Consider the following 17,979-nt stretch of genomic DNA (forward strand, 5'->3'; position numbering starts at 1 on the left):
GCTCATTACAAAATTAGGTAAGATTTGGCATACATAAAATCAAAAGTGAGGATGCAGCAAAAAGAACGCCACAAGGTGGTTCAACGTTAGCTAATGGGGGATATTTATCAATTTCTATTTACGTTTCTGAAATCATAGAGCTAATTACACAGATTTAAGTTAAAGTTTCTGCTTTAATTAATGCCATTAGTGGTGTTGGATTGAAAGAAAGTAAATATGAATTTTAACAGTCTTGTGCTCACTTTAGAAATCCAGTCTCAGTCACCGTACTCAGTTTGATGAAAAGGCACTCTTCCAGATGATGTTCCTGCGGAGTGTCCCTAAATAAATGAGCTTCCATGCCTAGTCTGATTCCATAGAACCCTTTATCAGGCTTCTACCTCCAGTGCAAAGGGTCACTGCTGAAAAAGGAAGGGATTCTTGCCAGACATCCCACTGGTTACTTGGATCTGCATGGAATTTCTTTCAACGTCTCAAGTCAGGATGGCTCCAGATGAAGACATCACTTTGCTTTACAGAATTTTGTGAAAAATGTGTCCCCGTTTTTCCAGATAAAACTTGAAAGTTTCTATTGAGTGGTTATCTAATTGTAAATAATGCATTTAACCTCTTTGTATTTGTTCCTTGTCTGTAAAATGGGCAGAATACTTGGTTTATTCATTCATTCAGGAAGGGTCTCCCTATGTAGCCCTGGCTGTCCTAGAAGTCTCTATGTAGACCAGGCTGGCCTTATACTCATGGAGAATCACCTGCCTCTACCTCTCAAGTCCTGGGATTAAAGGAATGCACCATTCTGCCCAGCCTGGGGCACAGAGTGCTCAGCTTTCTCCTCTCGGGCATTTCACCCTCCGCTGCTGCCATCCTAATAAGCTTTCACCATCTTGGAATAGCCTTACTGGCTTCCTCACATTTCTTGCCTTCTTCCACTTGGAAGTCAGAAGGACTTCCAAAAAAATCTTGTCAGTTTGTACTTAAAATTCTACTGTGTCTTCCCCCAAAAGTCTGTTAAACTAAATTTGGCCTGAGGATCCATGTTTGCTTTTACTCCTACTTAACACTACAATTTTACTTCGCAAGTAAACTAACTGTAGATCTAACTTATGTCAGGCCCAAAAGAAACGGGATGACTGGCTAACTGCAGTGCCCATGACCATGAAGCACAGGCTGACCTCCAGCCTGTCTCAGGATAGCAAGTGCCTGTTACAGAGTCCGTGCTGGTGGCGCAGCTCCTTCTCAGCTCTTCTCACCCTGCTCCCTAGCCTAAGGTTCTCCAGCTCGAGGGCTAGCCTTCCCCTAGCATCTCATTCCTAAATAGCCCTGCCATTCCAGCCAAGTACTCTTTTAGTCCACCACCCCACCTTGTCCCCAACCCCACCTCTGTCTTGCCCCTCTCCGTCCAGTGTCGTCCTCTGGTCACGTCTACTCTACTACCTTCCCTCCATGCTCAGATGCCTCTGGCTGTGCTATTCCACATATCTACAATCAAAACCTTCTCAACCACACCTTGGAGCAGTCATGTCTTCATTTTATACAACTTAGAAACACACTTCTGAGACAGACAGGATTAGTGTTAATACAACAGTCAACTCAATCCCAGGCCAGCAGTGGCTATGACCATGCTCAAACAAAATAAACTTGGCAGAGAAAACAAGCCACCTCCGTACCTCATCTCCATTTTCGACCTGAAGTTCTACCTGTTCACATCACAGGACAGAATTGTGAACCTCTTTGTGTTCGAAAGGTGGCCTGAGGTGTGAACGGTTCTTTGCTCAAATACTGTTAAGTGTAGTTCATCTAAAAGTTTTTCTTTTTTTGGCTTCATATTCATGAAGCTGGCTTTCTAAGACTTTAAGATCTGGCTCTAATTACCACTCTTTTGCTACAGTACCCTCTAAAATCCTTGCTCTTGGTTTAAAGATCATCTTTTATGTCCTCCAAAATGCCAAGCATACAGACATCAAGACACATGGTGTTCCTTTACCTGGAAACCCTTCCCACACCTCTTTTCTTGCCCTTTGGTTTCAACTTAAACATTACTTTCTCAGGGAGACCATACATATTAACTGTCTCAACAGCTCCCTCTGTCTCAACCACTCGCTCAATGGCTATCTCTCATGAAAGTGATGATGTGTTTTCCTGTCTTGTCTACTGATATTGCTCTAGAATTTTAACAGTTTAACAAATTAACATCTAACTGGTTGAATGAATTAATTAGCAAACAGGCAGAGAGAATCAAATGATGGTTAGCCAAAGGTAAGGACCAATGGAAGAAAGGGAAAATGGAGAGACTAGTTAAGATACAGGAGTGCAGCTGTACAGGAGGGATAACTTGCAGTGGTCTACAGCATAGCAGGGTGACTATAACTTACAACTTTCAGTAGTATATTTTAGTATAACTAATAAGATTTTCAGTGTTCCTAACACAAAGTAATAATCAAGGTTTGAGATGACAGAATTACCAATTACTCTGATTATACCATCACATATTTTTCTTGCATATAAGAAACACACTGTACCCAAAATATGTTTTAATATAAGGAAAGGATACTACATAATGTAGATATTGTCTAGCTTTTTAAAATAACATTTATTTTTTAGATTATTGTATTTTATGTGTATGAGTGCTTTGCCTGCATATATGTATATCATGTACATGCCTGGTACCTGCAGAGGTCAGAAGAGGGCACTGGACTTCCTAGAACTAGAGTTATGATGGTTGTGAGATAATTTGGCAGCTGAGACCTGAGTGAGCCACGGGGACCTAGAATTTATAGCCACCTGTCACACAACTGGCCTAGAGACAGCCAGCTTGCAGTTGGCATCTGTCAGGAAAGGATGTTGGGAATGACTATGCTGGTGTTGCGTGACTGGTGACAGGGTGGGACTGCAGCACTACAGAAGGGAAGTGTCATCTGTCCTTATCCCTAGAAAAGAAAGCTGTATCTTGGTGTCTTAGTCAGGGTTTCTATTCCTGCACAAACATCATGACCAAGAAGCAGTTGAGGAGAGAAGGGTTTATTCAGCTTACACTTCCACATTGCTGTGCATCACTGAAGAAGTCAGAACTGGAACTCAAGCAGGTCAGGGAGCAGGAGCTGATGCAGAGGCCATGGAGGGATGTTCTTTACTGGTTTGCTACCCCTGGCTTGCTCAGCCTGCTTTCTTATAGTTCCCAAGACTACCAGCTCAGAGATGGTCTCACCCACAAGGGGACCTCCCCCCTTGGTCACTAATTGAGAAAATGCCCTGCAGCTGGATCTCATGGAGGCATTACCCCAACTAAAGCTGCTTTCTCTGTGATAACTCCAGCTGTGTCAAGTTGACACAAAATTAGCCAGTACACTTGGCAATGATACAAAACAAAACTAACCCTGTTTCCTCCCCCGCCCAGTCTTCCTGTTACACTCCTGTCCAGCACCCTTCAGCTCAGAGTTCCTGCTCTTTCTTAAACCTCAGCCATATATTTGAATGCCTAGCCACCAGGGAGTAACACAACTCAAAGGATTCTAGAAGGATAGGAGGTATGAAGTATGTCACTTGGAGTGGGTTTTGAGGTTTCAAAGCCCATACCAAACCCAGAGTTTCTCTCTCTCTCTCTCTCTCCCCCCCCCCACTGTATCAGGATGCAGTCTAAGCTACCTCGCTCGCTCTCCCTCTCCCTCTCTCTCTCTACCAGTGTATCGGGATGCAGTCTAGCTACTGCATCAGCACTTGCTGCAGGTCATCATTCTCCCACCATGATAATGGATTAAAGCTCGGAAACAGTAAGGCAGTCCCCAATTCAATGTTTTCTATTGTAAGTGTTACCATGGCCAAGGGTGCCCCCACAGCAGTAAAACAGTAACAGATATAGCTAAAAGTACAGAAGTAATAAAGTGAGTAACTAATCCCAATAAGGTGCAAATGGCAAGCACCACTGGCAGGTTTGTACACGTCAAAGGACAATGAAAACAGTATTTTAAAGTTCCCAAGAAGAACAGGAAGATAGGCTATAACGTTATAGATTTCAAAATCCTCTAAACAAGTTAAGACTTTAATATTCTTCCTTCATCAAACTAGGTCTATAGAGTCCTAATTTCCTATGTGGCTCAAACTCCCATTCTCCCGTGCAATTCTACAGCTTTTTCCAACACACTCTGCATCTTCTTGCTTCCTATGTATAGTCCTTTAATGTTCTGGGGACTGGAAGCCATCTCCACCTACAAGTTGCTTTTCAGAAGTTAATTAAGTAAGTACTCTGGTCTTATGTTAAGAAACTTGGAAAGCTTAGGAATACAGATAGAACTGACTGATACTAACCTGCTGGATATTTCTTTTCAAACTGCCTTTTGGTTTGGTAAATAGAACATTAATATTTGACTATCCCAGAACAGTCTAGGAAATAGGGGCTATGGGGGAGAATATTGAGATGTGGTTACTTCTTAAGTTTGTATGGTTTAATTGGAGGTAAGGGCTTCAGGTAAGAGTTTAGTTTTAAGCGTGCATTCAGCTGACTGGAAGGTTAAAACATTAACAAATAACTCACATAACACAACTGTGTTCATGCAAGCAATCCTAATTAAAGTCAATGGGTCTGGGTCTATCTTTAGCTCTCTCACACAAAGACATCACAGTAGAAGGAGGATAAGCTGGGAAAGGGGATTTAGAAGAAAGTGACAGGAGAAGGTAACGGTATATGTTCAAAATACATCATTTACATGTATGAAATTGTCAAAAAAAAATTAAAATGAAAGCTATCTATGAAAAAACATCATCTACACTAGTAGAGTAAGTATTCACTTATAAAAGGCATAGGAAAAGAATAAGGTTTAGTCCAGCTCTACTATCTCTATAGATTGTTATTAAAATGAGGATACTTAAAATAGGGGCCAGGTATATAAATAGGACCCACAATGGGTGTTATAGATACCACAGCTTTAAACACCAACTAAGCCAGGATGACACACCTACTTGGTACCAGATGGCTCTCCTAACTCCATGTGGAGCTTACACAAACCATAGTGCCATGGACAGACAGGAGTCTGAAAGCATTTGGCATGAGGGAAGTCTTGTCTAGGACACTCAAAAGCTATAGTATCTGAACCACGTAGTAACTAGAGTTTCCCTAAAGGGCCATTCCTTGCCCCTGCAGAATAAAGAATCTCACTTTTATAAAGTTAAAGAAGTCATAGTGGTGGAATTTGAAAAAAAAAATATTGTCTATGATATGTTTCAAATCCAAGGATACTCCCTTGGCCTTGGCAAATTACACATCTGAGATGTTTTGTGCAGAGTCCACCGAACCGATCAGGAACACATAAGAGAACCTCCTCCAGATCAAGTACGCATTACAGCAATCAGAGTTTGTTAACCAATTGCTTTCTTAGCCAAGGAAAAGAGGACAAGATTTTCTCGAAATGGTGATGTTTTACAAGCTTGCTGGAATCTGCACTTGTTTGCATTTACTTGGAAGACAACAGCAGCTGCTTAATTTTTTTACATAACAATTATGGATCTAACTCCTCAGCTTATACAGCATTTAGAGTCTTGTCAGTTTATGGTGACATTTCAGTATAAATTTGCACGGTTCAAAGCTGTTTTCTTTCCATTTATCTTATTGAAGACTTAATGTTTCTTTCATGACAAAAGCTTTAGCATTTTCTTTTGTAATTTTGAAAATATTAATTTTCCTTATTAGGTATTGATTATAGCTTTATGCTTAATGCTATTCAAATAGAGTATATGCTATTGATATTTATATTTCTACTATTACTAATTATAATTGATACTCAGTAGGGAAAAAAACTTTCCTGTAACCTAATATTAATTGGGGGCTGGGAGATGCTCAATTGGTAAAGTTCTTGCCATGTAAGCAGGACTGAGTTCGATACCCATCACCCACATTAAAGAACCCTAGGTGCAGCTGGACAGGCCTTCGATCCTAGTACTGGAAGGCAGAAACAAGAGATTTGTTGATCAGGTTGAACATCAAAGTCAGTAACAGACCCTGTCACAAAAAGTAAGTAAAAGCAACAGAGGAAGACACACCACCCCACACCCACAAATATATACAAGCATGTGCACAATTACTGCTTATTAGAAATCAATCGATACTTAGAAGATCTTAAAGGATGCTATCAAGGTGAGATCTGTATGAACAGAAAGGAGATCACATGAGATGACTTGGGCTTCACTAGACAGAGGTGGAGAATGTGGAGAGAGGTGAGAAAAAGGAAGAAAGTGAAAAGTGCTAAGAAAACTAGGCCATCATGAGAAAGAAAACATAAAATGCGTCTCAGCTCACAAGCTCTAGAGCTTCTACGATAAAGTCCAGCTTACAAGGGGCTTTGATAGTGACTTCAAAATTACAGTGTAATACACAGGGTCAATGACCAACAAGACAGTTGTGGTAGAAGGCAGAATACAAAGCAAACTGAAGGCAGAGCCCAGCTAGTCAGACAATGTGTGGGTAGGTGCTACAATGAGTGTTCAGTGATTATCATCACTGAATCAGCTACAATTACTTTTAGTACTGATCTGAGTTCAACTACAAATCAAAACCAAAGCTGTATTTCATTTTAACAATTCAAACAACAACTTTACTTCTTGCTGTGTGTGTGTGTTCATTCGTGTGAGTGCATGCATACATGGGGGTCAGAGGACACCTCAGGTATCCATCCTCACCTCTCACCTTGTTTCAAACAGGTCTTTTTAGATGTTGCATCTGTGAGGCTAACTGGCTCATGAGCTCCCAGAGAGTCTCCTGTCTCCACCTTCCATCTCACAGTAGAAATTCTGGGATTACAAATGCAAACTACCAAATCTAACTTTTCAGCAGTTCTGAGGAGCTGCGCTCAGGCTCTCAGGATCATGCAATATTTTACCCACTGGGCCATTTCTCTAGCCTAAACCAGTAACGTTAAATCAGGGTTTCTTGGCCTCAGCTCTACTGACATTTTAGGCCAGTCTGCTTTGTTGTAAGATAATGTCTTCTACATGCTGTAGTATACAGTATGCTCAATGGCATCCTTGAGCTTGACCTACTAAGAGTCAACAGAACTACTCTCTCCTTATGTTGAAGTGGCAATCAGACATGCTAAACATTGCTTTAACTGACAGCAACAGCTCTGCAACCATAAGAAAAACCTAGAGGTTGCATTTATGGCTTCCCCATTATAAACTGAGAATAATAAAACATGGTAACTGGGAGCTGAATGCCTTGTATAACAGCCATTAGTCACATTAAGAACTGAAATACACTGCCGGGCAATAGTGGCGCATGCCTTTAATCTCAGCACATCGGGAGGCAGAGGCAGGCGGATTTTGAGTTCGAGGCCAGCCTGGTCTACAGAGTGAGTTCCAGGACAGCCAGGGCTACACAGAGAAACCCTGTCTCGAAAACAAAAAAAAAAGGAAAGAAAAAAAATTGAAATACACTGAATTCAATACATTTATTTAAGATTATAAAGATTTAGTATTTAAAAGAATGTAAACTATTTCAGTAATTTAAAAAACAAACGTATTTTACTGATTATTATGTGTGAAACTTAATGTGGGCATGCAAGTGTCACAGTGTACACGTGGAGATGAAGGACAACTTTCAGAGGTCTGCCTTCTCCTTCCACCATGGGATTCGATAGTCACACTCGTGTCACCAGGTTTCCATAGGAAGCACTTTTATCCACCAAACCATCTTGCTGACCCTAGTTCTATAATGTTTATACTAGTTACAAGCTCCCAAGTGTTAATGTTCTGGATATAGTTAAGTTCCCAAACAATCCCCCAGTCCTGTACTAACCCAATACCCAACATCTCCCATCTCAGATTCCATGATCCTAGAGTGTCTACTGTTTCACATTTACTCACTGAAAAGTAGCTGAGGTCTATAAAGAACAGTCATGATAACACAAACTACTCCTAAAAGTAAGCCATTCTTTCACAATGTAGTGACTGTTCCCCAGTCTCCTTTCATTGGGAATTATCAACCACCTTCCTGCCTAAGACAGCCTTTGTCATTCCCTAGTCCATCACTAGTCCAAAGGTGGAGAAGGCCATGGGATAAACCATAACAGCATCTCTATTGACAAGCAAGTTATAACTGCTCTCTTGGAAGCTCAGAAACAATCAGAACTTTCCCCTGTTACCCTGGTGACCTAGGGTAAGGAAGAACTGACTCTTCCCAATGTATATATTTATAAAAGATCATGTAGACACAAAGGCAGAAGCTAGTTCTGTGTTTTGATGCATCTTTTACCCACTGGCTCTACAGGGAGGCAGGAGAGGAATCCCTACAGACGGCACAAGCATGAGGATGCGTGGTACAGACTAGACAGGCCAGGCAGGCCAGCAACACTGAGTGGGTTATACTTGGGTAACTGACCTTACACACTGCCTGATTTAGAAGTTCTAAAAAGGAGGCAGGCAGGGTGTTGTAGCACAAACCGTTAATCCCAGGAAGAGGCAGGTGGATCTTTATGAGTTCAAGGCCAGGATGGTCTACAAAGCAAATTCCAGGATAGCCAGGGCTGTTACACAGAGAAGCCCTGTCTCAAAAAACAAAAACAAAATAACAAAAAAAGTTTTAAAAGGTCTTCTATAGAGACTGGGAAGAGTGGTCAGTTATTAAAGTGTTTGTTTTGCAAGCATAAGCAACCAAGTTCAATTCCCAGCATTCAGGAAAAAGACAGGCACAGTAGTACACAACCTAATTCCAGCATGGGGATCTCCATGGCCCAGCTTAGCCTAACCTCCCCAGGAATAGGTCATCTTTAAAGACAAAGTGGACAGGGAACAGAGAAGCCCAGGTCTGGCCTCTGGCCTTCACATGCATTTGCACACAAACACAGCATCTCATGATTTTCATGTCCTACCCACCTCCCCATGCCCTGTGTCCTCTTCCATCCCTTTTCCCTCACCTCACACTGGTACACTGGCTCCTTTCTTTCTCATAAATAGTTCTCTTTCTACTATAATGTCGTGTGTTTGTGTGTGTGTACACGTGCATGCACGCATGTGTGTGCCTGTGTGCATATTTCATATATATATATATATATATATACACACACACACACACACACACACACACACACACAGAAAGAAAAATGTGATATTTTATCTTCCTTATTACCCCATCAGGATCTTCTGATGATTTTTTTTTTCAAAAACACAGTTCAAATATTCCCATGATTTCAGCAAAAACATTTAATTCTCCTGTAAGAACAAGCAGCTGAGGTATAATAAAACACAGTAATAGACTTAGAGAAAACAGACAACTCAGACTGCCCTTCAGTCCTTCTGTTGCTTTAGACAAAAAAAGTCCCAAGTCTCTTGACAGCACACATTTTCAATGAACATTTATGTGTCCAAAGTAACGAACCATAAAGCATATGTGGAAGAGTTCTTCTTTTTTTGTGCAGAGCATAGATGAAAACCACCTTTCCGTGGTGTTAACATTTCATGGGGCTGAGTTTGTTAGTATTATCTCCATACAAAAGCTCTGCAGGGAACAAGAGTTAACCTTTCCTTGCCTCCATCTCCTTGGCCATGAATGTTCAGTATCATGCACCTTCCAAGTGCTGGGATTGTAAGTGTCACTACCAAGCCCAGCCTTTCATTGTCAATAGTATATACAGAGACTGGGACTGGAAGTAAAGCAAGCAAGGGGGAGGAAACCCCTTTAAAGTCATTGATCTACAAGACAAAGCTTCAAGAACTCACAGGTTAGTATTTGCTACTGACCAACTGGATCAATGACAATCTTATCACTAAACACCTAACCTCCAGAGAAAAAGTAAAGACATAGTAAAAGCCAAAGAATGAACAAAATGAGTCATAAATGAGGCAAAAATACAAACCTAAAACACCAATCTCAAGACCAGACAGGCCTGTCTTAATTTTATCATAAATACCATCCAATGAAAAGTCGACAGCAATGGTCCTTGTTTCAACGTTGAATTTTTCTTCTGGAAGGAGAAAAAAAAAAAGACAAATGATGAGCAAAAGGGAAAATTAATACATGGCAATTATGATTAAATCTCTGGATAACATTATCCTTTCAAACTTTCTCCCCCCAATTTGATATGACATTTAGAGCAGATAATTTTAAGCAATCATGAGACTATTTCTAAGAGATGATAGAGAGTCAACAAAACAATAGTTCAGCAATTAAAAGTCCCATCATCATCACCTGGCTGCCTGAGAGCACCCTGTCAATTATCCCTTGTAAATCAATAATGATAACTACTTTTTCAGACTCAGGCCCAAGTAACAAAACATGATTCATATCACAATACTATATACTCTTTAAATATCACTGCCTTTGTGATTTTAATTGCAAATTGATGTCACTTAATCTCAGGAAGAAGTCTTTATGTTTGTAAAATAGCTTTTTTATTATCAATTTATTCTCTTATATATTACATCCTGCCCACAGTTTCCCCTCCCTCTTCTGCTCCCAGTCCTTCCTCCCTTATCCCCCTCACAATCCACTCCTCCATTTCCCTTCAGAAAAGGGCAGGCCTCCCAGGGCTATCAACTAAACATGGCATATCAAGTTGCAATAAGACTAGGTACCTTCCCTCATATCAAGGCTGGATGAGGTAACCCAGTAGACGGAAAAGGATCCCGAAACCAAGCAAAAGTATCAGAACCCCCCTCCCCCCCCAATTAGGAAAATACCAGTATCCTTTATTTTTAAGATTTATTTATTTATTATATGCACTGCTGTTTTGCCTTCATGTGTGTCTGTATGAGGATGCCAGATCACCTGGCAGTGGAGTTAGAGACAGCTGTGAGTTGCCTGTGGATGCTGGGCATTGAATCCATGTCCTCTGGAAGAGCAGCCAATGCTCTTAACTGTTGTAAAGTGTGTGATACATTAAAAGAAAAAAAGTTCACCATAGTAAAAATGAATGTGGAATGTGATCTTATTGTCGTTTCTAGCCTGGTTAACAGTTGAGTCACTGCATCTAAAGAGCCACACAAAGTGCACAGTAATAAATACACAAAGTGACATCGGAAAGACCTGATGCTCTCGTTTTCTCAAGACTATTAAGGTCCAAAGAGCTGGGGAGGAAGTTAGAGCTTCTGAGGTAAGACCTGGGGGAAACCCTCTCTCCACGGTCAGCATACAGTGGCCACTTCCACCTTCATGATCCAAACCCTCTGAAAAGTGTGGGACTTGAGGTCACCCAGACATACGTGCTAATCTCATTTTCATCCTTCTTTATAGAATGACCATGAGCAAGAGAGACAGCATGTAGGAGCCTCAGCATGTTGTTGTGACAATGAAGTAACTATTACCCAGCTTAGGCTACTAGGCTCAGATGATGACCAATGGTACAGGAGGCACTTCACAAATGCTAGGCCTCTCCCCTCCTCTACCACCTGCCCTCCTTTCCCACAACAGGCTAAGGATGCTCTTCTTTGGAACTTAGGATAATTAAAAAGAATTCACTTAAAAAACACAGCTTCCCAAAATAAACCTTTCTTCAGTGGAAGTCACTGTGAACTCGTCATGCAGTTTTCATGATTAATCCTCACAGGAAGTGTCCATTCTTGATCTCAAAGGATTTGTAGCTAAACCTAGAGCTAGCTTGTGACAGATTTGATTTTTAGTTAAGAGTCAATGAAAATTATCGACCCTACATAGAAATTCATGCATAACCTGGAGAGAGGAATTGACCAAGAAATACCTTTCCTGGTGTTAAAGGTAAAGACTGTTCCTGTACAGTCAGTAATGTGTGTTCATGTATTGAAGAATGAACTGTCACTTATTGCTGGGCCAATTATGTCTTACTAGAAAATGCCTCAAAATTCCCTACTCTATGTAATAACACTGATTTTAAAACAATCCCAGATTAACATGGAAAAACAAGCCCCTAAACAAAAGACTTAAAGTATTCAATGTAAAATGTTTCCTGAGAATAAGATACCTTTAGCTATTTGATTTGAACAATGCATTCTCTCCACATGAGCACTAAGTACTTAGTAACTATGTCAAAAAAAACCAAAAGCCCCCTATACCTCAAACTCAGGCTTCATATGACACAGGATCTGAGGAAGGCACTTGCATTAGTGTACATCACTGGATACACATGGTGCTAAAATCAATTTGCTGGAATTCTGGAAAGAAGGTTCTGTAGTGAAGAATGCATGAAGCTTTCTTTGTGTTTACACATGGAACAAGCAACATGGCTCCTGCTAGATACTCAAGATAATTTAAAGTTTTTAAATTTCAAATCATGTTCAGGTCAGGAAAGCACAGCTTCTTATTCCTTTTAGATATTTTCCACTGCTTCTCCTATAGCCTCCTCCTCCCTTTCCTCTAAGCCTCTACATATTTCCATCTCACTTGTAGTAAGAGTTGAAAGTCCTTGGCAAGTAGCCTGCTACTTCTCTCAGCTCATCTCTAGCTGTTCTTCCTACTGCTCTCAGTTCTAGGACAAGGCTCCTCACAGCTCCTTGAACACAGTGTTCCAAATACATTCAGGGCATTTGTACCTCCTTTCCCCCATATCTGGAATGTTCTTCTAAATTCCCTGTCTCTTGTTGGGTCAGAGAAGCCTGACTTGCCTCGTTTTTGAACCACTGACACCTTTGTATGTAATAAAGTAAGGACTTGCTTGTCTCTCTGCCCCCACAGAACTGAGTTCTACTGAGAGAAGACAAATACTAGGCCCTGTTTTGACACACATGATCAAGGAGCTCCCCATCTCATCTTCTTATGCTCCCTCCCTCCCTGAGTCAGTGAAGGCCACTCCCTGTATCACTTGCTCATGACAACGCCCAGTGGAAGAAAATGGACATTTCTGTGCTAAGTCCCTTTCATTGACAGGAATATCTTTTCAGAAGAATCCTGAAGAAATCTATCACATTTCCTTTCTGAGGATTATATTTTTGACCAGACCCACTGATAGGTCTTGAGATTCCATGAATGGGTACTACGTTTACCACGCTGTGGGAATATGGGAAGGGAAAAGAGCAGTGCGTTATCAGACCCAGACAGGACCTGTGCCTAAGCAATCAGATAGGAAGTAAGTACGCACATCCTAAAAGGCTGATATGGTAAGTGGCTACCATGCTTATTTCTTTTATTTTTTGAGACTATAAAATACTGACATCATTTTCTCCTTTTCTCTTTCTCCCTCCAAACCCTTCTATATATCTCTCTTTGCTTTCTTTCAAATTCATTTGTTGAAGATTGGTTCTAATGCTTTGGTTCGATCGGGAATCTGCATGTGCAGACTCTGAAGGTCCTTGTCCCCAATTGGCTTTTGATGGATCAATAAAGATGCCAAATGTCACTGGCTACTTCCCCAATTGGGCCTGGGGTAGCAGGGGAAAGTTTAGGAGTGCCCAGACTTTGAGGTAGCCAAGGCATTTTAAAAACAAGCTAATGTGTGTGCGCCTACTGCTGTTGTCCTTGTTAAACCACTGTTCAGGCAGTCATGTTGGTGATTTTGTAAGTAGCTTCTGACATCATCAGTAGACACAATCACACAGCAAGCTCTCTGATTCACATTTTCACACCCCCTTCTACAATATTCCCTGAGCCTTACTTAGGTGACGGAACTGAGTTGTTTTGTAGATATATCCACTACAGAGTAGCTAGTTATTTAAGAAACTAAGGAAATAATTCCAGGCTGGTCACATCATCCCCCTACTCCCAACTCTGCTTCTGATCCCACTAACAAGACAATAATGGGCAAGAATTAGCTAACGTTAAACAGCACGAGGATAGAGTAAGTACCTGGAAGAGAAACAGCTACCACTGTAGCCCTACAAAATACAAGTAAACCCTTGATGCTACCTTTACTTTTCCACCTCCCTAACCCAAGTATTTCCCAAGACTACCATCTACACCCAGGTCAGCAGTAGCCATCTGCTGGGAAGAATAACAACTACACCAAAGCCTTAGAATGATGGGCCATTCTTATCCTTGCCCTTGCTCATCCTTCTTAGGCTCAAAGAATGACATAGCTTCTGCCAACCTCTTAACAGTAGGAGCTATTATAGAATAAAGTCAATAGGAACAGGTGAACAGGATAAATACACAAGAGAATGTGGAAACTGTTGTGGACATGAGATGAGCCACACTGGTTGCTTCAACAAGGAAATTCTTGTTGTCTAAACCACAGTAGTCCAGTCAGAAGGCAATCATTGTGTTTTATAAATGGTTCATAGGAAAATCTTGTAGATTCTTAAGAGAAAAAAATTGAAATTCCATTGGGGAGGCTGGGAGGTGTCTCAATGGGTACTCCGATGCTACAGCCAGGTTGCTGTTTCAGAGTATCCTGGATGAGTCTGAGGCCAAGTACAAAACTAAATCTACCTCTTACCAAACAGGGAACATTTTTATCTTTGTTTTCGCAGGACCTAGTGGGATACCTGGCATGCAACAGAGATCTCTCTGCAATGGAAGCAGAAAGGGTGTGGAGGTCAGCATAGCTGGTGCAAGAAGCCATCTTCTTGATAACTTCTTGATCTTCCCCTACAGAAGTAAATTGGTTGGTAGGGACCACTCACTTAAAACATAGTAACATAGTCTATTAGGCATCTTAAAGTAGGAGATAAACTTAAGACAACTCAATTCTTCTCCTCGTAATCTTCCCATAACTCAAATACATTTGAATCTTTTTTTTTTTTTTTTTAAATCTTAATATCCCTTAGAAACCAGCCAAGACTTGACTCAGGACTTGGACAGGAAGGTTGAGGCTATTTATCATGGGTAGTCTCCCTACCCCAGACCTGTACAGAGTGGCAAGTCAGTGATCACCAATTTTAGGTCTGAATTTATCAAGTTTCATTTAAGTACAAATGTATGTTTAAAAGAAACTTCATTTTCACACAAAATTACACATCTTATATATTTAGAGATGTGAAAAAATTAGTTTTTGTACTATTTCTGTTTTTAAGGGGAAAACAAAAGAATAAAAAGCCCCTTGACCAAAATCCTTATTACTGGCTCCTTTTTTACCTTCAGACCTGATCACATTCTCCAACCTCACCTCTGGGTGAGAATCTGCATGTCTCCCCACAGAGAGGGCCTGCCTTTTGTGGCTCTGGAGGAAAAGTGAATGCACCCAGTAGAGAATGAACTGATCTGACTTTATGCTAGAAGACTTATTTGGTTAAAATTATCAGGGATATTGCACAAATAATGGTCTGTTCTTTTCATTGCCCTTGAAAAAAATGCTCATGATACTTTTAATCTCTGTGAAAAGACCCACTTTCAGTCAAACCAAAAAAAAAAAAAAAAAAAAAAAAATTAACCTCAGCTCATTAGGATTTCATCCCCAAATAAGCATTTCTTTATTTGAAGTCAAGCTCACAGTATTTTACTCATTCTAGTGCCTCTGATGAGAAGGAACACTGGCCAGAAAGACTTTACATGGGCTCCCCCACCCTCACGCCAGGGATAGCTTCATTCTCTGAAACCTGAGCTCTACACTTGCTTAAGCTCCTCTTAAAGAAATTTTCTGAAAAAGATGCTTATTTTCTCCACCTAAAAACTAATCTGCCAATGGAAACACTTGAAAATTATTTGTTTGTTTGGAAAGGATATAAACAAAAACCAAAAACCAGAAAAAGAAAATCCACTACTGTGCTTCAGGTTACAAGATGATATTGTCAGGAGCACAGAAACAGCTCACTGGGAGGGAGGGAGGCGCCCGTGGAAGCAGTCTAGCTCCAGTGGTAGTGAACAGAGGGTTTAGCTTTCATTCCATCTCTTGGCCTGTGAAGCACAGGTGACGCTGTCCATCCTGCACAGTTCCTGAAAAGATGCCCTATGATAGCATGTTGAATATGCCTTATAAAACTCTTAAGGTCAAGTGCATTCTTATGTCTACATAAGATGATGCCAATGTCTACAAAGATGGTGGTCTAATGTATAGTTCTTTCTTCCTTACTAACACAGGCTGCTATAGGTATTACTTATGCTGTAACTCTGTAACAGCTTACTTCATCCCCCATGCCTGCCATGAACATCAGACTCTACTTTTTTTTGTTTGTTTTTTGTTTTTTGTTTTTCGAGACAGGGTTTCTCTGTGTAGCCCTGGCTGTCCCGGAACTCACTTTGTAGACCAGGCTGGCCTCGAACTCAGAAATCCACCTGCCTCTGCCTCCTGTGTGCTGGGATTAAAGGCATGCGTCACCACGCCCAGCTCAGACTCTACTTTTTAAAGTGATTTATTTGTTATGTTATCACCATGGAATCCATGTCACTGCATTCTATTTTGAGCTTTCTAAACTAATGTCCAACTAGTTCTTTGACTCAGTTTGCTTTATACTATCTTTTAAAATCATTATATTTATATTCCAAAAATCAGAGTCTTATACTTGACATAATTTTCTTTCTTAAGTGTTTGTCTTAGTCACTGTTTTACTGCTGTGATAAGACATACCACTTATAAAGAAAGCATTTAACCGGGGCTTGCTTGTAGTTTCAGAGGTTTTATCCATTAGCATCATGGAGCAAACATGGCAGCAGACAGGTATGGTATAGGAGAAGGAGCTCAGAGAGAGAGGTGGGGGAGGGGGAGACAAAGAGAGAGACACAGTGACTGGACCTGGCTTGGGCTTTTGAAACCTTATAGCCCACCACCAGTGAAACACCTCCTCCACCAACTCCACACTTCCTAATCCTTTCAAACAGTTCTCCCTAATGACTAAGCATTCAAAAATATGAGCCTATGGGGCCATTCTTATTCAAACCACCACAGTGCTTAAAAGTTTCATGACTGCTATGTCATCAACAGTGTCTCATATCTGATGAAAGAAGTCCAAGACATTGCTCACATCCACAAGACAGCACTAAGAACAGATCCCAAATGCAAGATTCTGGACATCTCAGAGCCTTAAGTGGCTACCATCCCACCGATGAAGGAAGCAGAAGATGCCTGTTATAGCCATGGCTTGAAATTAAAGACAGGCTATTACTCACATCTACAAGAGGGATGTGTGGCCAGCAAAGCGCCTGCTCCCAGCCTGCAGTATGAGGGCAGGAGTGTCTTGGTTTTGTGGCTATTGCTTCATCTTTGTCACTCAGGGTCCAACAGAACCTGCTGCATGTAACATGAGCTCTGGCTGAATAAAGGCAAGAAACATACTGAGTGGCACCCACATGGCAGGCCTCACCTGAGGACAACAGGCAATGCCTTCAATTGGGGATTGGGATAGATGCAGAGAAAGCAACATGCTCATGCTGAGTGCAATTTTAAAACAGGACATGACATTTTGCACTAAGGTTTTTAAAAAGAAAAACCAAGAATGAGCCATAAAGTAGAAAAAGGCATAAACTAGAGGGGAGTGGCAGGAAACATGTTATTAGAACTCCTGTGGATACCATGTGGTGCACAGGGAGACCTGGAAGGTTAAAAAAAGAAAAAGATCATGTAGGTTTTGCAGGTGTCAGGATAACAGGCAGAGCTGCTTCAGAATTTGCAAAACTCAGTGGGAAATCATGTAGAACTCTGTTATTTTCAAGATAGTAACAGCAGACCATTAACAAGAATGGGCCATTCCAAAGGTGGGTCCGTGTACAAACACACCTCTCATGTACCTAGAAGATTGTCCTGTAGCAAGGTAACACATACCAGGGTTGTGAGCACTTAGCATCCAGTGTGTTCTAACTCGTAAGCTAGGAAGTGACCAGACCACACCTGCTTTTCAGGAAGGACATGGTATGGCAGAGTAGAGGACCCATAGCTTATTATAAAAAGCAACAGATGGCAGAGAAAGGACTAATCACCTGATTCATCAGTCCCCAAAGGGGAGGGATATTCATAGAGACAGCAGTGGGGACAGGAGAGGGGCCAGTGCAGGGTGCCTGCAGGATTCCATACTATTCGCTGCCCAGCTTTAGGAGAGAGAACACAATGGTTTTATCCATTTCTTTGCTTCAGGAAGCTGGTTATTATCATATCTTCAGGCTAAAATAGTCCTCTTGGTCTTATAGATACTGTGATTGTATCTCAGTGTTTTCTTAAATCATGTAAT

General features: G+C 41.0%; 1 protein-coding gene across 1 annotated transcript in view; it reads right to left on the bottom strand.

Annotated features, from left to right (window-relative positions):
- Positions 1-17,979, bottom strand: part of Hsd17b12 (hydroxysteroid 17-beta dehydrogenase 12) — a 124,814-nt gene that overhangs the window by 39,073 nt on the left and 67,762 nt on the right. Inside the window, exon 4 of the mRNA XM_021193400.2 lies at positions 9,834-9,941. Within this exon, the coding sequence (XP_021049059.1) occupies positions 9,834-9,941 (108 nt within the window). The remainder of the gene's footprint in view (positions 1-9,833; positions 9,942-17,979) is intronic.

Source organism: Mus pahari, chromosome 3 (genome assembly GCF_900095145.1).
Source record: "Mus pahari chromosome 3, PAHARI_EIJ_v1.1, whole genome shotgun sequence".
Taxonomy (NCBI): domain Eukaryota; kingdom Metazoa; phylum Chordata; class Mammalia; order Rodentia; family Muridae; genus Mus; species Mus pahari.